Here is a 23,623-nt window from a genome sequence, read left to right as displayed (position 1 = left end):
AGTAGCCGATTCGTTTTTCCAGACTATGCTCTACATGTATGCCAAATTTCAACGAGATCCGTTCACCTATTCTGGAGATACCTTCAAATAAACATCCATCCATCCATATAAACATTCGCATTTATAATATTAGTATGATTGGTAAAACCTGTGCCAAAGTACCTAAGCTATTAGTACTATAACTGTACATAGTCTACTAATAAAATTAAATATATAAACACTAATTTGTTGTTTATTGCATAGATTTATTATAGCAATATAAGATGTAATAATCAAAACTTCGGACGTTTGGATTTTTATATGAAAATCTACAACGGAATGTGTACGAGTAATATTAACCCAGTTCTATATTTTTCCGGCCAGGTAGGGATTGCAATCCGGAAAATCGGATCCGGTAATCCGGCGGATCCGGCATCATTTAATGGTTACCGGATCCGGTACCAATATACCGGATCCGAAAACCGGATCCGGTGCTAGCAGTTTGTGAGAAAATAATATAGCTGTTGCATGAGTAGGTACTTATTTATCGTAAGTTGATTAAACTAAAGAGTTCTAAACTCATTATTGTGATAATTTTTGCCATTCATTCGTTCGACAGATTCATCAAATCATGATGGTATCTGTTATAATCATAAATACCTATAAGACTTGTTTGTTAGCATTCTCAAATACTTTAATAATGATTTTGATCTCATTTTAATTAATTACGTAAGGTTAATTGTTTCTATTAGATATTATAGTTACTTGATAATTAATATTGTTACTTATAAATTGATCTATCTGTGAAAGTGAAATCTAGAAAGACTAAGCTACTCGTTACGTCGTAAAATTATTACTAGTTACCTACACTACTAAATTTTAATTGTTTTCTTGTTGTCTATTTGTCTTAACATTGGTTAAGAAATAAAGTCGATTTTATATATTAGGTCCTTACATATGAAATTGGCGTTTTGTATGGGAGGAACAAAAAGTCGAATATTTTTTAATATAATATATTTAATTAATCAAAGTATGAACCATTATTTTCTATGCACTTTTGCCATCTCATAGGTAGTTCATTGATCCCTTTACTAAAAAAAACCAGTCGGACGGGAATCAATAAAATCTTTGAAGGCGATTTGGACTGCCCCATCGGGTTGAATTTTTTCCCTTGCAAGAAGTTATCCAAATTTCGAAAAAAATGGTAATCTGTTGGAGCAAGGTCCGGGGAGTACGGAGGATGTCTTAGACTTTCCAATTGAAGCTCTTCTAATTTAGTAGCCGTCTGTTGCGCAGTGTGTGGTCTAGCGTTGTCGTGAAGCAGCAGTGGCGTGGAGCGATTGACCAGCCTAGGTTGTTTAGCCGCTAGCTTTTCCATCATGGTTTGCAATTGCTGATAATAGACATCAGCCGTAATAGTCTGGCCAGATTTGAGAAAACTGTAATGAACAATACCGGCACTAGTCCACCAAACGATTACAAGTAACTTTTTGGGGTTAATTTTCGCTTGGGGCAGGATTTGGCTGGCTGGCCAGGATCCAACCATTGCGCTGAGCGCTTCCGATTATCGTAAAGAACCCATTTTTCATCACAGGTAATGATTCGGTTTAAAATACCTTCATTATTGTGCCGGTTTAGTAATGTAACGCAACAGTCGACGCGCGTTTGCCGGTTTGCTTCAGTCAATTCGTGAGGTACCCACCTTTCAAGCTTTTTAATCTTCCCAATTTGCTTCAAGTGAATTAAAACAGTTTTATCACTAACATCGCAGCCTGCAGCTAACTCGGACGTGGTTTGCAATGGATCCGCTTCCACAATAGCCTTCAACTCTTCATTATCAACTTGAGTCTCAGGCCGTCCACGGGGCTTGTTCTGCAGATCGAAATTTCCAGAACGAAAACGTTGGAACCAAAAACGAACTGTGTTTTCTTTTGCAACACGACCGCCATACACATCATTCACCCTTCGAGTCGTTTCCGCAGCACTAGTGCCACGGCGGAACTCGTACTCGTAAATAATGCGATATTTTAAGTTTTCCATTTTGTAAAATGAGTGACGCAAACAGAAAAAAAACAGAAGAAAAAAAACAAATGAATGACGGTCATCGAACCACAAATACATGAGTCTATTGCTGTACAAATTTGAGTTTGGAATTCCTTACCAAAGAGGAGAAATTCGTGATTAAAGTGGCCAGTACGAAAAACGCCAATTTCATATGTAAGGACCTAATATTTGTGATTTATTTTTAATAAACTACCTACATATAAGTGCAGTGACACTTGATTAACTTACTTATTTTGTACTAAAAAGCGAAAATCATCTTGATTTAATCAATCCGGTCGGATCCGGTCGGATCCGGCCGGATTGATGGGAATCCGGTCGTATCCGGCCGGACTGAAAATGACGCCGGATTGCAATCCCTAGGCCAGTGCACATAATTTAAAACAAAAGCAACTCTGTAGCAAACGACTAACAATATGCACTACATAACTGCTAGAGCTAGTGAAATATTAAAACGGAAAATAGAAGATTAATCCATCTCCGGCACGTCCACTAACTAACTAGAGTGGTTCAGTGACCTAAAGTGGGCCTTGGTCTTCAACGATAAGCCTCCACTCTTGTCGATCCCGCAGCACTTCAACTCAGTCCTGAACTTGGAGTTATAATCCCACCTCTGTGGACTTGAGGGGATATGTGTAGGGATTGCAATCCGGCGTCATTTTCAGTCCGGCCGGATACGACCGGATTCCCATCAATCCGGCCGGATCCGACCGGATCCGACCGGATTGATTAAATCAAGATGATTTTCGCTTTTTAGTACAAAATAAGTAAGTTAATCAAGTGTCACTGCACTTATATGTAGGTAGTTTATTAAAAATAAATCACAAATATTAGGTCCTTACATATGAAATTGGCGTTTTTCGTACTGGCCACTTTAATCACGAATTTCTCCTCTTTGGTAAGGAATTCCAAACTCAAATTTGTACAGCAATAGACTCATGTATTTGTGGTTCGATGACCGTCATTCATTTGTTTTTTTTCTTCTGTTTTTTTTCTGTTTGCGTCACTCATTTTACAAAATGGAAAACTTAAAATATCGCATTATTTACGAGTACGAGTTCCGCCGTGGCACTAGTGCTGCGGAAACGACTCGAAGGGTGAATGATGTGTATGGCGGTCGTGTTGCAAAAGAAAACACAGTTCGTTTTTGGTTCCAACGTTTTCGTTCTGGAAATTTCGATCTGCAGAACAAGCCCCGTGGACGGCCTGAGACTCAAGTTGATAATGAAGAGTTGAAGGCTATTGTGGAAGCGGATCCATTGCAAACCACGTCCGAGTTAGCTGCAGGCTGCGATGTTAGTGATAAAACTGTTTTAATTCACTTGAAGCAAATTGGGAAGATTAAAAAGCTTGAAAGGTAGGGTACCTCACGAATTGACTGAAGCAAACCGGCAAACGCGCGTCGACTGTTGCGTTACATTACTAAACCGGCACAATAATGAAGGTATTTTAAACCGAATCATTACCTGTGATGAAAAATGGGTTCTTTACGATAATCGGAAGCGCTCAGCGCAATGGTTGGATCCTGGCCAGCCAGCCAAATCCTGCCCCAAGCGAAAATTAACCCCAAAAAGTTACTTGTAATCGTTTGGTGGACTAGTGCCGGTATTGTTCATTACAGTTTTCTCAAATCTGGCCAGACTATTACGGCTGATGTCTATTATCAGCAATTGCAAACCATGATGGAAAAGCTAGCGGCTAAACAACCTAGGCTGGTCAATCGCTCCACGCCACTGCTGCTTCACGACAACGCTAGACCACACACTGCGCAACAGACGGCTACTAAATTAGAAGAGCTTCAATTGGAAAGTCTAAGACATCCTCCGTACTCCCCGGACCTTGCTCCAACAGATTACCATTTTTTTCGAAATTTGGATAACTTCTTGCAAGGGAAAAAATTCAACCCGATGGGGCAGTCCAAATCGCCTTCAAAGATTTTATTGATTCCCGTCCGACTGGTTTTTTTTAGTAAAGGGATCAATGAACTACCTATGAGATGGCAAAAGTGCATAGAAAATAATGGTTCATACTTTGATTAATTAAATATATTATATTAAAAAATATTCGACTTTTTGTTCCTCCCATACAAAACGCCAATTTCATATGTAAGGACCTAATATATAAAATCGACTTTATTTCTTAACCAATGTTAAGACAAATAGACAACAAGAAAACAATTAAAATTTAGTAGTGTAGGTAACTAGTAATAATTTTACGACGTAACGAGTAGCTTAGTCTTTCTAGATTTCACTTTCACAGATAGATCAATTTATAAGTAACAATATTAATTATCAAGTAACTATAATATCTAATAGAAACAATTAACCTTACGTAATTAATTAAAATGAGATCAAAATCATTATTAAAGTATTTGAGAATGCTAACAAACAAGTCTTATAGGTATTTATGATTATAACAGATACCATCATGATTTGATGAATCTGTCGAACGAATGAATGGCAAAAATTATCACAATAATGAGTTTAGAACTCTTTAGTTTAATCAACTTACGATAAATAAGTACCTACTCATGCAACAGCTATATTATTTTCCCACAAACTGCTAGCACCGGATCCGGTTTTCGGATCCGGTATATTGGTACCGGATCCGGTAACCATTAAATGATGCCGGATCCGCCGGATTACCGGATCCGATTTTCCGGATTGCAATCCCTAGATATGTGCCTAGTGCAACTGAAGTGCAAATATCATCAAATTTTACTATTCCCGCTTATTGGAGAAATCAGACGTGGTATACTAACGTAACAAAGAAGAATGGCAGGCTACTCACTTGTCGTGCTTGTGTGAGGAATGTCTGGGGTGGGGCTCCAGTTGCAGCGGCGTGGCGGGCGCGGAGCGAGGGGCACCGCCCCCGCCGCCCGCCGCGCCACCAGCGAAGTTCCCGGTTGACCTGCAAGCAACACGCAACTGTAGTAATAACGTACATCTGCACCGCAATGGATGTCCGCTAGATCTATAACAACCGCTTAAATAACGGCCGAACCCAATAATCGATCTCGAACAATTTTTTAATATCTAGCATTTATATTCCATTAGATTGAAATTTTACTGATCTAAGCATCTCAATAGCAATCGAAAACCCCGATTTATCGTTGAGATGACGATTGGCCGATTTGTTTTAGTATAATTTGAGCGATTATTGAGTTCGTCCGTACATAAATTTACTAAGATACCTTGGCAATAAAATTAACCTTATCGAGATTAAGATAATAATGCATCCGAGCTACTTCACTACAACATGAAAAATTAAATCCATATAGTAAGGTTAACCCTCTTCACTTTATTATAATTTGGCGGAGCCGTTGGTCAAAGTATACAGGTAAACTTGAATAAACTTGGCTCTTGGCCACTTCATAATCTCTCAAAGTTAACAACCAAGGCGAACAGTTTTCATCGGCCAAAAATACTAATAAGTTATGTCATGGTCGTTTTTGAAAGGTAACTTTAAAACTTGAGGTAATTCAATATGTTGACTAATGCATAAAAAATATCGGTATGAAAAGGCTGTTTCAAATTTAACGTTTTTCTAATAAATTTTATGATTTTTAATAATTATATTGTTAAACAGCGTGTCAACTATCCTCATTATCATCTCCCCCTTATATCACTCTCATGGGTTCGCGGCACAAGGCTCTATAAACCTTAAAATTTTGGCTTATTTTTTACGGCCGGCCCCATGCCCGTTACCAATCCTAATTGGGAGGTATATAATATATTGTAAGATATTTGATGCAAAAGTATTTTAAAAGAATTAAACTAACAGCGAAATAATGAATTTAACTCTACTTCATAATAATCCTCGCTGTAGTATAAACTCAAACCGAACGTAAATAAACAAAAATGTCAGACGTTCCGCAATGACGGATGGAAAGAGACTGCCTCGAGCAGCAGCGCATACTTCCTTATAAAACTTTTTTTTGTGTGGCTACCCTCAACAGTCCTAACACGGCCTCTCCTGACTGGAGGACGTCCTCGTCCTCCTGTGCTTCTTTGCAACTTTGCGAACCATAGGCACGACGTTTGCATAGTTCGTTTACAACAACACAGTGAACCATAGGCACGACGTTTGCATAGTTCGTTTACAACAACACAATGAACCATAGGCACGACGTTTGCATAGTTCATTTACAACAACATAGTGAACCATAGGCACGACGTTTGCATAGTTCATCTACACAAATGACTTCAGCACATGACATAGGCACGACGTTCGCATATCATGTGTCATCTACATGTGCATAACATAGGCACGACGTTCGCTTATTACACACATGTCAGATACATAACTACTCGTATAACATAGGCACGACGTTCGCTTATTATACGCAAGTAGTATCACACAATCGTTCGTATAACATAGGCACGACGTTTGCGTGTCATACGAACATAAGATGTCTCACCGTTAAAAAAAAAGCGTAGCATGTCTCGGGAGTCCACTCCCCTCACCGTGGCACCATGTAGGGCAAGCGTCCCGCAGTCCGTCCTCTACATGATATTAATGGCAACCCGCAGTTTGTCAGTCCTGAAAATACCCTAGAAGCATCATCTGCTACAAAACGTCTCACAGTTCGTTCACTATCTCACTTCTGCAGTTGGGTATCCCGCAGGCTACGCAACGCAGACCATCCCGACAATACATGGACAAAGCAAACTGAACTCATAAAGGGCATCAATGACTATTACGACATAATGACATCCATCTGACTCAAGCAAAGACTTTTAATCTTATCACGACTCGGCCTTACCTGACCCTCACTAATGAACTGATCGAGGTATTCAATTTCAGTCTTTAGTAAAGAACACATTTTTACATTAATAAAAAAGTCTGATGTTGTCTTATTTGGCATCAAAATTTGAAATATAAAAATATTGGTTCGATCTTACCGCAGTACAAATTGAATAGATCGTGTCCACAATCCTGTCTGCTGTGAAATACACAGACAGCGCGTGAGCCTCACTGCCCACATATTCCCATGCAGAATAAACGGCTTGGTCCACGCTACCCATGTTTCGCGAACACTGGTACGACTTTGATTTCGACTCAACTTACTGCGACTACAACGATTATCACGGTAACGATCTGATATTTTTCTCTTTGCATTTATTTTCACTAAAATGCAAACACAAACACAGAGTGAGCAAAGTGGATAGAATCACGCGGATCCTATCCCACTTCTGATGTAAGATATTTGATGCAAAAGTATTTTAAAAGAATTAAACTAACAGCGAAATAATGAATTTAACTCTACTTCATAATAATCCTCGCTGTAGTATAAACTCAAACCGAACGTAAATAAACAAAAATGTCAGACGTTCCGCAATGACGGATGGAAAGAGACTGCCTCGAGCAGCAGCGCATACTTCCTTATAAAACTTTTTTTTGTGTGGCTACCCTCAACAGTCCTAACAATATATATTTAAAATGACATACAATATTTAAAATTGAACTTCTAAAAATACACCAAGAATAAACAAGAACAATTTAACATTATAAATAGAATATAACTAGCGAATCAACTATACTACGAGTAAGTAAGAAAGTGAGAACAACAATTTGCCCGATGAACTTAGACTTAGATCAAATTAGGGTCTATAATTATTTAATATTTCTGATCAGATGGAGGATATTTTCACACAAGACCCACGCTTTCCACAGCGGGTCTACATTGAGAGTTGGGTTGTGGTATACTCGAGTGAACGCGAGCATTAATTAATACTAATTTAGAGCAATTGACGTTTTTGATAAATGTTCATGAATGAAAGAGGAAAAGTCTCTCATTATTATAACATTTCCATGAACCACTCTACTGTAGAATAATAGTTAATTCCTTTCTTATTATTGATGACTTTTGAATAAAAATACAGAAACCAACGACTAATCTTATATATATAAAAGAAAGTCGTGTTAGTTACACTATGTATAACTCTAGATCGGTCGAACTGATTTAGCTGAAAATTGATGGGGAGGTAGCTTAGAACCAGGAAAAGGACATAGGATAATTTTTACTCCGTTTTCTATTTTTTATTCCGCGCGGACGGAGTCGCGGGTAAAAGCTAGTATTATTTATAAAACAAGTTGAGATTGAATTTTTAATTGTACGCTACTGATCGGAATTGACGTGTAAATAAATAATCTTGTCTTTAAATGAGTCACATTAGATACATTTGGTCCATTTCTTATAATTAAGATTGAATCACGACAAAAACAATAAAGGTTTACTTTTTATAAAATTTTATTTTCATACGAGGACATAGTAGTAAACAGTAAAACTGCTCTTGTGTAATCACACCCTCTCAACAATACAATAGCAGTACTGTTCCTCCTGCACTGCATCATGAGTGAACAGACAGTCAGCACTGGTTCGAGTAGAGTGGCATGGATCGCGACATTCGGTGGGCGTAGCGTGGGCGCGAACACTACTTGTCTATGACGTCTCAATGCCAATTATTTAGACGGCCTAATTATAAATTTATTTATCTTCATTCAAGTCACGTGTACCCTTTTGCAATTTAATAAATTGTCATATGAGCGACAAATTTCGCATATTTTTAAATTAAAATATATATTGTTAAAAGACAAATATAATGTTAATAAAAAAACCTTTTAAGTCTTACTCAGTCCACCACTATGATACTCCGGTATATAATCAAAGGCAATCTCATAGTCAAAGTAATTCACATTAAACCAACTTCCTGATGTAAAATGGTGAAGTGTACGATGGTGGTTCAGTATTAATCTAACGATTCCTTACTCATTGATACCCCACAATATACTTAAACAACAAAACAGATGCTTGCGTTCTTGTACGCGCCATGAAAGAACATCATAATTGAACAATGGTGGCATAGATAAAATAAGCCTATCAATGAAAATCAATTTGTACTCGAAAGAAATATAAAGACAATGAGACGACCAAAGATAGAAGACATGAAAAGGATTGACTTGAACATCATGCATAAACATCATCAGCAACTCAACCTATGTTCTACACATTTCAAGATATACCATTTAATAACTAAGCTATAATAATTTCGTATCTCCATTTCGGTATAGCAATTGCTTAGGATAATATGAGTAGATGTGTTTCATAACATTCAATGCGAAAGCAAAACTCTAACATTTAATGCAACTGGAGTAATGTTTATAAAATAAACTAATATGAGTACCTTACCCTGTAACGTTTAAACGTATGTTTCACTTTTAGTTGCAACAGTCGCGTCCTTTTAACACGATGTGGATCATAATTTGTGCAATAATTTTAACTTTTTCATCGCCGCAGTTAATTTGCGCTGTTAGTATTCATATTAGGATAAAAGAAGAAAGAGTGATTGGTGTTTGTTAACAACTATGAGCGTACATACTGCAAAATTAACATAATTATAGAAGAAACATATGAAAAGTAACTGTAACATTCAACGTTTAGTTAATTCGTACATGAATGGTCGAAGAACAGAGAATGGTATATCAGGATCGTGCTAAATGGAATTACGTGAACTCTACCTAGCCTTCTGGGTTACAATTATTAAGTTTATGTACAGATTATTAATAATATCTTACATACTCGGCCTTTGCCAACTTATTCGATGCTTAAAATTTTTATTCCGTCAGTGTGCACAAAAGTTAAATATATAAAACCATTTCTTATCTATTTAATTTAATATAAAGTATATTATGTATTATTTAACCAGTCTTTTTTGTTCATGAATGCTTGGCATTTTATTTTGTTTATCAAGAAATTAAATAAGCTTGCTTATATTAACTTGTTAATTAACTGAACCGTGCGCTTGAGGTAAATTCGTGTCAGTCTGACGGGCAAAAGTAATGATTCTATTAAACAACTAAGCGTGAATAACTTTGAAATATACTTGAAAAAGATAATATTTAATAAGTTGTCTCCTTATATCTTTTTATAATTTTAATATCATAGAATTTGTGGCGGTTTTAATGCTACTTACGTTGATAATGACTGTGAAAGTTGAGCATAAGGAAAAGCGTGAGATTTTGATAAATTTCTTTAACAATAGATTCTTGATGAGTATGAAATGTTTTATGTTACACGTTTATGAAAAATAGAACTTTGTTTTCATGGACAATTATATAAGACTAAAGTTTTATTATAATAGATATGGTTACTATGAAAAGAAGTTGGGTTATTAAAAATATTATTTTATCTCTGAATAAAATCGTTAGTATTTATTTTTTAATAAATTACTTTTCAGAGAGTCGCGCCCAAGGATAACACAAATGATCAAATGTTTGATGGTACCGATTCAATGTTGGAACAGAAATCTTATGGCCTTCATGTTGAGAATAATCCGGATGCCATAAAAAATAAGGAACAAGTCGATAACTCTTACGGAATGAACAAGAAAATCAACGATAACGCTAAAAAGGTACCTTTAGATTTAGAAATATATTAGCTCTTATCTGCTTTAAGTGCAAAGTGATACAAATTCAGATTTTTGTGACTTTTTCTAAATTTATTGGTAAAACTCATAGCAACGTTTTTTTTTTATCAAAATTCAAGTTTTTCATGCGAGTTTCCTTAATTGCCAAAACAAGCCTGTGCGAATACACATGCTTGTAAAATGGAGCAGTAGCTGGCATGCCTGTTACTGGCACTTGCCTGTCACTGGTGCAATGTATTACATTACAGATTTGCATGCTTGTTACTTCCAAGACGTACATACTAACTGGACAATTGCATGCCCGTACCGGCATTCCAGTTATCATTGCAATTGTGCAATTGTGCAATTGTGCATTGGCACATGCCTCTAGCTGGCACGTTCAAGTAGTTTGCTAGCAAATCTGCCAGCTATAGGCATGTGAATTCGCGGCTGTATGCTATCGTCTTATTAAAATAATAATTAAATTTTCAGTCATGTGCAATCGTGGTTCTATCTAGTATGCAAAATCCAAACATGCATTCCTTACTACGCAAATACAGATACGACTCAAACGGTTAGTGAAGCTGGATCTATTGATATAATAAAATTTAATGTATATTTACCCTGATTAGTCATATGCAGTCGAACTTGGATAATCTACCCGTAATTATCACAAAGTCTAAGTCCAAGGGACAGAGATATCTTTCTCGCCTATACAGTTTTCTTTCTTACCCGAGTTTCTCGCTTATGGAGGCAGTCCGTTGGGCCCAGACAAAGACTATTGCTTAAAAAGGTTTCTGGCTTATCGAGGTTCGACTGTAATATTGACTGTAAAATTATTTCTGTACCAGGTGTCCTTATCCCAAGCAGCGTGAAATACTTCGTCAAACTACCAAACGACGTGCAATCGTCTACTGTGTTGGTACCACTACATGACAAAGCTTTTTCACCTTTAGGTGGTTTTGTAAGGTAAGCTACAATACATTTCAGATACATAAGTTTTCATAAAATTATTTAATTTTTAATAGTTACTCTGCATCAGATCTACGACCCTAGTGTTACACCTACATTAACTAGTGCTTGTTAATAATTTTTCTTGGTAATAAACTTGTTTTTTTATTAACAGGTATTACAAAGAAGTACCGCCAATACCCCAGTCTTGGTAGAATAATGAAATCGTACCTGATTTCATCAATTTACATATTTTTTCCACAAATCTGTTATATCCTGTGACAATACATACATATAAAGATATATTTTCCATGTATTGTGTACTTTTATATCAGATGCAGAAATATTTAATAACGAAATAAAGTTATTATTTAATGTACAGTCTGTTACTACTTTTATGGCTGAGGGTGTGATATTAGTATAACTATTTACACCTCTAGTAAGAAGACTAATAGTATAAAAATACAACTGATTACAGGTTTAAATCTAAGAGATGTTAATTTTCCACTTATCAAGAGGTGCCTTTTATACAAGAAACATCCTGAAATAAAATTTAATTTTGAAGATCTCACGTTAGTGCAAATTGTATTTATAAATTAGCGCTATATTGTCACGTTGTTGGAGCCGTTGCTCGTTGCGTAGTTTTATGAAAAAATATCATCAACGATTTCTATTTATACGAGTAATACCAGTAGTGCTTTTGCCGCGTCTCTGTCCGCGCGGAATTAAAAAAACTTAATAAGTTCCTACATGTTCTTCCAAACTATGTTCTACATCTGTGCCAAATTTCATCAAGATCTGTTCAGCCGTTTCGGAGATACCTTCAAACAAACATCCATCCATCCATCTAAACATCCACATTTATAATATTAGGAAGTTTAAAATATGTGTATTTGCCAAATATTCTAGCAAAAATCATCCGAGGTAGAGTACACAGTCGGTCAGACAGATGAGATTACTTATACTATACTAAAAAATATTAACCGGGAGACATTAGTGCGTCAACAGATGTCCAATCTCATGGACAAATGTCGCGACATTATGAACTTAGATACTTCAAAATTGATAATGCCTTATTTCAAGGATACAAATTATGTCTAGCTCGTTTTTCTAATTGGATAACAGATTTACGAAGTTTCTTTCTTTTTAGGTTTTAGAATAAACCTAAAACAATCTAAAAAGCCATATGAATACATTACTTAACGCATTAAAATTGAAAACAATGACAAAAAAACCGGAATGGCTAGTATGAAGTACGCGTGAATTATAAAATATATTTTTGCTCACACTCGAGTTAAAATTTTAAATCAGCAATTTGAATTCGTCGCTAATACAAACGACACAAAACTTAGATCATGACTCCGCATACAATTAGGAATTTCAATAGATGTCGAAAAAACCATGACGTCACCAATTTACGAAACAAAAATATACCTACAGACGAATTGAGAACTTCTTTCTTTTTGAAGTTATTTTATAAAGGTTGTGAGAAATATTTTCAAAGTATTGATCAAGTTTCTCGTTTTTTTTTCTCGGCTTTAGTCTTTAGTCGGTTTTAATTTTTACGGAAAGAATTTGGCATAGGTGCTCCTATGCCAAATTCGTTTCACGTGATTACGAATGAACTTTCGCAACAAACAGATGAACTGTTGGACAAGTTGGATCAAAGCCATTATTACAATTATTATAATGTATTTAAGAAAATAACAATAATAAAAGCCAATGGCAATTGTTATAACTATCCTAGACAGAATAAAAACACTGTGGAAATAAAAACAAAACTTGAGATAAAAAAGTAACATATAAATAACTTTTGGTTGGAAAATATTGTAGAGCTCATCTACAATGACTGAACTGCGTGAGAGTAAAATTATCTATGTATAGAGGAGTGCGTGTACGATGCAAACATCTAAGATACGTCAGTGAGAACGTCGAAACTTGGCAACCAGCCAACATCCCTACGCTCCAGTTTAAATTCATTACTAGTAACAAATGCACGTATTAACTGACCAGATCGAAGAGTACACGCAACTCTGACAAACGATGCTAATCTTGGAGTATTTCAAAATCGGCAAGTTATTTTTCGAGTTAAAGAGAAGAGTGATGGCCTTGTCGATGAGTTTAGTTATAAATAACCAAACACAAAGTACGCGTTATACAAAACGCATTTGCTAACTGCAAGGAACTGAAAAGCTTGGACTGCTTAAATTGTTTTGTGTTTTACTTTTTACCTCTCATTCGTAAAGAGCTTTGGAATATAATACATTCATATATCTTTTATTTAGATTAAAATATATTCTATGAACTCTCTCTAATGGGAATAATTTCAAAATATATACACTTTTTCTCCCACTATACATGTTTTTTTTTTATTATGAAACATATAAAGTACAAAATACATTGTAGAATATGTATCTAAGAATGATAAACGTGTATTGCGGAACAATATCGCCGCAAAGAAGACCACCTACGACTTAATACGGGCATCCGGCCATTATGAACTGCTGTCAATGATGTCACCATAGACTAATAACGATACAATATGATATCTAATCTAATACCTTCCTTATATATCCTCACACAATAATGTAGCATAAAAAAATAGTTTTCAACATATATTTTGTTTTCTTGAAAACCAAACAATATAATCAACAAGATTTATAAAAACTAAACTAGATGTCGACCGCGACTTCATCCGCGCGGAATTTTAAAAAAAACTTCATAACTAGCCTATGTGTACTTCCAAATTATGTTCTACATCTGTGAACAAATTACATTAAGATCCATTGCGAAAAGACTAATGAAGACTGACGAAAAAAAGAAAAATAAACTTTCGCATCTACAATATTAGTAAGATTTATCCTAATAGCAAGAATCGTCGTTAATTCTTCAGATTTACGAAAAGTATCACGTAATCATGTATTTTAGATGGAAGTTAAGACAAAAATCAATGAAAACTTATAAAAAATAACAAAGAGTAATGACAATATGAATGAGTATGCTAAAACAAAGCATGCATTCTTTCTCTGTTGTTAATATTAGGCTTGCTATGAGTACAAAAAAAAATACCGCCGGGCGTAAGCAGACTGGCAGTCCTTGTAATGTGGCCCTAGTGTATAACCCAAATTGTAGTTAGGGTTGTGTCCCAATGGAAGCATTTATTATTTTATTTCATAAAAAAAATCTGTCTCTTTATTAATCATCTTTAACATATCTTTCAAGTAATATACCTGTTTATCATTGTACACAATACACATTGTACACATATGGTAAGTAAAACATCATAAAGAAAGATAATCTAGGCAAAGGTTGCCAATCTGCCACTATTTTAACTTTATCTTATCTGAACAAACAGTTTATAATTTTATTATTCAAGTGGTAGTACAGAGACAATGAAATTTTACAAACATAAAGGAAAAATAAAGAATAATTTGTTATAAATTACATTAAATTTTGGTTCAACAATAAAAAAGTAATAATGAATAATTAAAAAGGATTCATAAATATTATCAGTTGCTCTTTCAATGAAAAAGGAAACATTATAAAGTTAACTTTATCAGTAATCTAATACAGAAAAAACTTTAATAACTAATTTTGTAGCTACAAAATTTATTTCGGCTATTCATTTTTTGAATTTAATAATGCTAAAATTTAATTCACGGGAATGATCTTGACTTTATTTCCATTCCATATTAAATCTCCAGTAGCCAAAATGACTTGACAGATTACGAAGAGTGGTGTATTATATGATGTTCCGAATATATCTTAATAGCTATTATCCATGGGTGTAGTCAGGTGATGGTATAGGCAAGATCTATGTGGGTGGGGGTCTACCATTAATATGGTCTTATTAGAAGTAATTTTTATATATATTTTAAGTTTTTTGATTCTCTAGGGTAGGACTTTGAAATTTGAGTTAAAGAAATTCTTAAGTAATTAAGATGAAGATTACCTATGTCCTTAAAATTATAAAAGTATTATATATAATAAATTATATATAATTAAATACAATGGTATTTAAAATACACAAAAATTACTTACACAACTTATGGTAAATTTGATATAAATTCAAATATTATAAAAATTGAACTCCGAGGCGATAGTGGATGAAAGTTTGTTAAGGATACCCACAAAGTCAATAAATTGCCTGTGAAATATCCTTAATTTATTTTTTAGTAAATAAAGAAATAATTATATTTACCAAGTCTTTTTTATGGTCAATATGCCTTTAGGAGCTTTTTTCTTTCCCGCATCATTAATTATGGAAAATCGGTCACTGAAACTTCTCTTTAACTCGGTAACAGTCTTTAATCGTTCTCGAGATGATAACCTCAATGACTTGACACCTGTCCTTCGTAATTCCACTTCTTCGCTTAGACTTTCGGCACTAGTTCCTGAATTTATAGACACTCTCTTTGAATTCTTCTTAGATTTCAAAGCTATGTTCGCTTCAGAAAGATCACTTTCACTCAGTTCACGACTCTTATTATATCCTCGTTCGATAGCATTACCAAAACCTTCTACGAAACATAGCATAATGTCTCCTGAATATGACTGCTTCATTTAGAAGGTCATGCCCGCTTTTGATTGACTCGATAGCCACGCGCAAGTAGACTTAACACTATAACTTTAAGCGATGTAGGAAAGTAACTCTAATATTAAATGTTCATTGTCGCCCTTGACAACATTTTGAATCATTATAAATTTTAGTTTCACTTTACTTTTTAGCACTAAAAAGACAACCAACTTAATATTTAGCACCTCTTAATACTTTCTGATAAAGTTATTGCAAAGTTCGTTAATAAATACGAGAAAAAAACTACTAATCACTTTAAAATTTCGATTTATAAAAGTTTTTACACTATAAAAAATTCAATTTCACTAACAAATAGATATTTACTATGATTAATGACAGTTCTTTAACGTTTAGTAATCGGTATGTATTCTGTTCGAAAACACTTGTTTGACTTTCGACAGCCGTTTCTGAACTGCGTCAACTCAAAGCGAATGACAGACTGGCTGGCCGCCTCATCTCACCACGCCACGATCTGCCGCTTGAACCAAGCAACGCGAGCGCGGTAAAATGACCTTAATATGTAATTTGTTCATTAAGAGGAAATAATATTAACAAGGCTCAACTATACTATACATATTAATAATTATTCATAAACAAATTTGTATATACATTGTTGAAATTAATGTACAAAAAACTATATATAGGCACATTAATAGAGACGACAACAAAATTTGATTTTTTTAATGTAGCATAACGTTTTTTACCGTTAATATATTTCCTAAATCAGATTTAAATATATTTGTACTTTTAATTTTATTCGTTGGTTTAAATGCAGTCTACATAAAAGTTGAAGGGAATTGAACGCATGTCGAAAAATCAATACGACTAATGAAATGTAACCTACGGGATCACCTGGGTTACCTGCAGGACAAACAAGGGTAGCTTTGTATAACATTTAAAAGCAACGGTAATATCTATATCCAGAGTTGTATTTAGGTAATTTTTCGTATCTGCATTGTTTCAGTAAACAAAACACTTCGTGGAATCACGCTACAAATACCAACGTCAAACACCATACTCAAAGATCCGGGAAATTTTCGTACACGTGACACATCTTTGATGTAAATTACTAAGTTAAAAATATTTATCCGGTGTTCGTAATTGTTGTCCGTGAGTTTCCACTGCCGGAAAACCTATACAAATTATATGTTATCTCTGTTTTTTTTTATAAAGAATAAGATTGATGACATTTTTTTTACAAGTGCTTCAGTAGTGGAAATTCACGGAAAGAATAAGTAATCTTGTTGACTTCGTCAGCATAAGAAAAAAAATCGGACAGACAAAAATTTAAAATATTGGATTTACGTTATCACTAATGTTACCAAAAATGTAAATGTTACGTTATCGCTGTGTACGATATATATATTTTCAATATTACATACCGACACTCCAATTTTATTAATATGTATACGTCTATGGCCTTGAATCAATATTATTCCAAAAAGATCTTGTTCTGTGTTATTTGAACATAAGATAAGCGAATTTATGTAATGTTTTTTTTATTGTAGATTATACAAATAAAATTGTCCTATGAACCGAACGAAATATGTAACATTAAAAATTTAATCTTTCTTCATAAATATATTTGCTACAATTCAGACTAGTGTGGATATGTAAATAATCTAAAGTAACTATAGATGATGGTGATGAATTAATGAATGTAAATAAATTTAAAACAGCCGTAAATTTTATTTAAGCCGTTTACATAGTTCATTTTCGATAAAACGTACAATTTTGTTTAACCAGAGCACAGATAAGCTGGGTATCTGATATTTTTGTTCCGCACCTGGTTATCTTCAATATGGCGTGTTGATCATGTCGCTATCTGTCAAATGTTAGCGAGATTTAATGCGCATTTTTATTCGCATTTTACGATACTAACCTATACTGATTTATGTATTTATATTCGTTTGATACATTAATATTTTATATAACATTTTATTGAGGAAGGCAATACAAAAATTGTCGGTTGACCTCTAAAGTATAGAGTCCAAAGAAAAAGTCATGTTTTGACTGCTATTGCGATGTTAGCATGAATTAAAACAGCATTAGATGAACAAAAATGGATCGAGATCGATTATTGGGTTCTACAAAAAGAAGGTACAATATGTTCCACTTCGTTTCGTTAATCTGCGAATGTTTTGTTTCTTAAATAGAACAAACACAAACAAAACAACTAAAGCTATTCACGCATCGAAGACTTCAATTAACATTGACTCACGAACACTTGTTCAGTGACAATGATTTAATGAAAAGACCTATGTTTTTCTTAACCTTGAATAAGAAAAATTGAGTCAATTGTTAAAGTATCTGTGGTGTAGTTAGTATTACTGTGGGTTTACACTGTCGAAGCACATGCATATATATTTGTGATCTCACTTTGTCTGTTTGAAAGTAGGGATAATATTAACGAGTGTTTAACAAAGGAAATTGAAGGTTAAAATATGTATTATTTCAGTGTTGAACTATTGTAGATTACTCGCAGTTGTAGCTTTGTTATAAGAAAGACTTCAAAAATAAATATACACAGAACATAGATTTTAATTCTTAAACCAATCATTACATCACTTATACTGATTACTGAAAAAGAGTTAATAATTAATTATTACGAACGAGATAAAGGTGTGCTCAATTCCAGAAAAACATTTAAATTAAACATCAATAAATGTACAATATTTTTAGATAAAATGGATTCGTATCGAATACTTGTTTTCTGTTAAAATAAACGATTCAAGCTTGCATGGTACGCAAATAATTTGGGCAGCGCACTAAAAATCAAATCTAGACCAGGTTATGAGGTCATACCGCGTGAGTATTTTTGGTTTTTATGAAATTTGTTTTAATCCTAACTTTACAATTCACATAAAAATATTTTTTTTTAGGAATTTGAAAAACATTAAACGAATTTTATTCAATGACAGGTTATGTCCGCTATAAGTCAGGTGTTGAAATCTAGAAAAATGTTGTGTTTCAGACCAAGCCCAAAACATTTAATTTTCTAAGTTTGAAATGAGGTTCGAATTTTCACCACAGGCTTACACGTTAAATATCACGCCATTTCTGATTCCAAGATAATTCATGTTGTTTTATGTATTATGAAATAAATAAAATATTTATTCTTTCACGACTGCTATATCGTGACCAACAAAATCGTTCGATAGTTGTTAATACTGGTGATAAACTGTTTTGTTAACTTTCGCTGCCTTTTGCCATAAAAAAAAAAACAATACACATCACAATTACGAAATCCGCAATCTCAGGACACTGCTATCCGTTTTTCTTAGAAGTTATTACATTTCATAGATAAATATGTACAGAGATGAATTAAACATTAGCATATGATGAAATAATTCACAATTGTAAGAGTACATTATAGAGAATTGCAAATGCCTTACCGGCGTCTCCATGAAAATGATTCTGGAGAAATGCTGCGCCTGCCGTTGATCCAAGCTCGTCTAATACTCGCTAGGGGTAAGCTGTCTCGTCTTATTGACCAACGAACCTTCGCGCCACCCAACGAAGCACTCTTTTTATCCATAATATAGTACCCGACTCATAACTTTCTACGGTAATAGTTGAGAAATATCGACACATAAAATATTATAATTAAAAACAAGATGAAAACTCTTTAAGATAAATGAAAACAGTTAACTAACAAACTTTCCTCCAATCTTATCACGAACACGGTATTATATTTACATTACAAAAGATACTGAAACGGTACAGTCACGTACACAGTTTTGTCTACATTTTATAGCTTGGCCTAAAATAATTCTAGAGCTGACTGTACAGCTATAGATATTGTGACCTTGGCAGAAACACATTTGTTAAGACTAGACTAGTCTTTGCCTAAGTGTTCCTACAGTGTGATGGAATAACGTATATCTTATTAAAATTATAAATGCGAATGTTTCGATGGACGGATGGATCGATGGATTTTTTTTTTCAAGATACCTCCAGAACGGCTCCATGAATCTCGCTGAAGTTTCTTTAATTCCGCGCGGACGGATTCGCGGGCGACTGCTAGTATTACAGTATAACTAGAAATGCATATTTGTTTGCTTATTTACAATGCTATTATAGATACACAGAGAAATATGTGATACATTCTTTTGCAACGCAATGTAACGTTGTTAGACCCAAAATTTGCGTATTGACAACGAGAAAATAATATGAGATGATCCAAAAACGACCACGTTGTAATAAACGCATGAAGATATTTAAACGAATGTTCATAGGACTGATTAATGGTTGCCTTGGTTACGTTTAACCTTAATATATCCAAACGTGGATTAAACAAAGTGTGAAATTCTAATGGACGGTAAATATCTTAATAACACATTGTACAATACAATACACCATTTGCGACTAACAATTACTAACTCTGAATCACATGAAACGCGTCGCGAGTAATTTTCTGTTTCCCGTCGTTTGTTTTTTCTCGTTAACATTGTAAACATGCATCGTATCATCGACAAAATTTCATACTAATTTTGACATTATTGACGATGACGATGCGAAGGCGATTGCCACAAATATTCGTGCTAGGCCCACAGCAAGTTATTTTTTTTTAAAGGATCGCATAATTATTATATTAGACGATGCTAGTGGTAAGCGAGACTCACTGTCCGTGGTAATGAGGTGTGGGCACACGCAAGTGGTGTCTTCGCGGCCGCTCGGCGTCGCTGTCGCTGGCCTCTTCGAGACCGAGCGCGCTCGTCGAGCCGCTCGCCGAGCCGCCCACCGAGCCGCCCGCCGAACCGCCCGCCGACCTGTCACCAAGTCACAAGTAAAAATAGACTCTTTGGACTTCGTGATAAATTCACAAACACATATGCGTGCATTCTAATATATTTTACTGTACAAAGAGTTTATCAGTAAGTTTATTTACAATAATTATTTTATTTTTTTGTATATTTTAACATATAATTAATATATCCTGTATAAGAAAGTGCAAGAGGAAAGCACAAATTTGCATTTTCATATGCGTAGATTTGATTCAATTGCAATTGATTCTACAGCCAATAAAACTTGATTAGTATATTCGTAGAATACGCGTACGATTATTCAGCATTATAATTTTTAAATATACATCATATAAAGTACCAACACTCCAAAAAAATATTGCAACTAACTCGTATGTATGTAAAGTTTTTTTTAGTAGAGATTTAGTAGACAATTTTAGTTGTAATGGAAGTACTTTTCGTAACGGATAGTGAAACATAATTTCCGAAAAACCTTTTCATATACCACAGTTCTCTTTTGATTTAAATAGTTAATTTATAATACTTAATTTAGAAAACTACAGGGTAGAGGACCGCATACGGTGAAAGGCATTGGGGGAGGCCAAAGTCAAAGCGATGATGATAACACTGTTTGAAGGTACTAAGTTATTCGTTGAACGAATGATTGTTATTCAATCATATTGTAATTTAAGCATTTTTAACCGTAGGATTCCACTGCATAAATACTCGTACAAAAATATACATCTCTATTTTTATAGAGAAAATAAAAGAGATAACAGTATGCGAATAAATTTTGCAAGTTAAAGAATTATTAAGTGAAATAGCACACTCAAAACAAAGAAGAATCTAAGCAAAGTCTAGAAGATCGTATTGAAGAAGCGTTTAAAATACACCGAAAAGAAAAATATCATCAATAATTCGGATGCGAAGCTTTTTCAATACCTTGGCATAATGTTTCAAAAAGCTGCAAGCAGGAGCTAACTCTGGTCAATGGTCAACTATTGCAATGAACTCGCAATACGCCATGCTGTATGTTCACCTAGAAATAAGTTTTATGGCTTCTATTAAGCATAATATCTGACGTTAATTTAATTTAAAGATACTATTTTTTTCAATGGCAATAATTTCAAGGTGACGTAGGTAATTACGAATCATTTTTTGTTGTTTTATTGATCGATTTGTAATAAAAATGTGAAGTTTTATTAATTTTGTTACGTTCAATGTAATATTTCGTTCTAATCTATCTGATCTAAATAAAATTAATTATTAAAAAAACATATTTTTGGATAAAATCTTAATTTAATGTGAAAATGAACGAAAATTATGATGCTATTTTTTATAAATTAATTATATACTTACCGAAATATTCTCTTGAAGCGACTAATGACTTGAAATTTAATATACACTTCGAATGCACAATGTTCTATTCACATTTGATATTTTCCATCACTAGACGAACACAATTAACAATAAAATGCACCATTATTTCAAATTGTACCAATTCGTAGCACCCTTGTATCGGATGCTTGTAGAAAACTGAGGTAAAATCAAGTACGGGCTGTAACTTCGTGTAAGATGACCTAGTAGATTATTGGATTATTGTATAACATACACTTTTATATATTTTAGATGCATCATACTCTGCGACAGTTTTGAATTTGTTCTAATGCGACAGTCTTATGGAGACATCCTTCAAATTATAGCATATTTTCTAGCATTATTTTTAACATTATTTATAAATGTTCATCAGTTTGTTGATTAAATTAACTTCACTGAATTTGACTTTCTAATAAAACAAAGGCGCATTAAAATTATACGTTGGGTTAATATTCCAATAAATTTTAAAACATAAATCTTTCTAACCTGTTATAACAATAAAAATAGTCATTTTGCTTTTAATTATAACTAAATTGTCCGTTATTAACAATTAATTATGAGTAAAACTATTTTATTTTCGTTTTTCTATTAGCAAAAATTTTAATAGAAATACAAATTACATCAATAATTTACACACGTGTCGTATTCTAAGTTAAAATCACAATGGTAATAATTTATACCACAATAACGTATTATTATTTATAAAACCCGTTAGTTTTGAGCATTTCGTTGAGAATAAACATGGATAATTTAATTTATACAATGTATTTCTTTTTAATTCACAACACACACAACATTTTGTGTTAACACTGTCTTCATCCTTAATATTCTTTGGAGTTGTCATCTGGGTAAACGAAACTTTCGATGTATTTTGATCTCTACTGCACACAACTTTAAACCTAAATTCCCCTACACTTATTTCTGTAAAGGGAAACATGCGTACTCGTACACTGCGCAAGATATTGATTAGAATCATATGTATGATATAAAAATGGCGGCAATTCAATTTTATTCTACTAATTATATTCTCTATACATTCGTCTGTTTTTTTTAATTTTGTCAAAGAGTATTATTACTTAAATAAAACTTGTGTTTAACGTTATTTTCAATTTATATTGATACTAGCTTTTACCCGCGACTCCGTCCGCGCGGAATAAAAAATAGAAAACGGGGTAAAAATTATCCTATGTCCGTTTCCTGGTTCTAAGCCACCTGCCCACGAATTTTCAGTCAAATCGATTCAGCCGTTCTTGAGTTATAAATAGTGTAACTAACACGACTTTCTTTTATATATATAGATAAAAAACCGTTTTAAGAATATCAAGCGGAATAAAGGTCGGTCTTTAGGTTTGCCACGATGGTTGCATTAAAATGTTTATTATGACGCATCTATCACACACAGAATTTCACACACAACAGTTTTAATTACGAAAAGAAAGTTTTAGTTTAGTGTAAGTAATCTGAATTTAAAACGCATCAATCTGCTACAAGGTTTTTAGTTATTCGCATTCCAAATACGGCAATTT

General features: G+C 33.8%; 1 protein-coding gene across 1 annotated transcript in view; it reads right to left on the bottom strand.

Annotated features, from left to right (window-relative positions):
- LOC106716357 overlaps positions 1-23,623 on the bottom strand; it is a 38,415-nt gene that overhangs the window by 13,164 nt on the left and 1,628 nt on the right. Inside the window, exons 4-6 of the mRNA XM_045682998.1 lie at positions 22,080-22,143; positions 20,601-20,747; positions 4,831-4,950 (exon numbers count right to left, since the gene is read on the bottom strand). Of these exons, the coding sequence (XP_045538954.1) occupies positions 4,831-4,950; positions 20,601-20,747; positions 22,080-22,143 (331 nt within the window). The remainder of the gene's footprint in view (positions 1-4,830; positions 4,951-20,600; positions 20,748-22,079; positions 22,144-23,623) is intronic.

Source organism: Papilio machaon, chromosome 20 (genome assembly GCF_912999745.1).
Source record: "Papilio machaon chromosome 20, ilPapMach1.1, whole genome shotgun sequence".
Taxonomy (NCBI): Eukaryota; Metazoa; Arthropoda; class Insecta; order Lepidoptera; family Papilionidae; genus Papilio; species Papilio machaon.
This window is presented reverse-complemented; position numbering and strand designations above follow the sequence as displayed.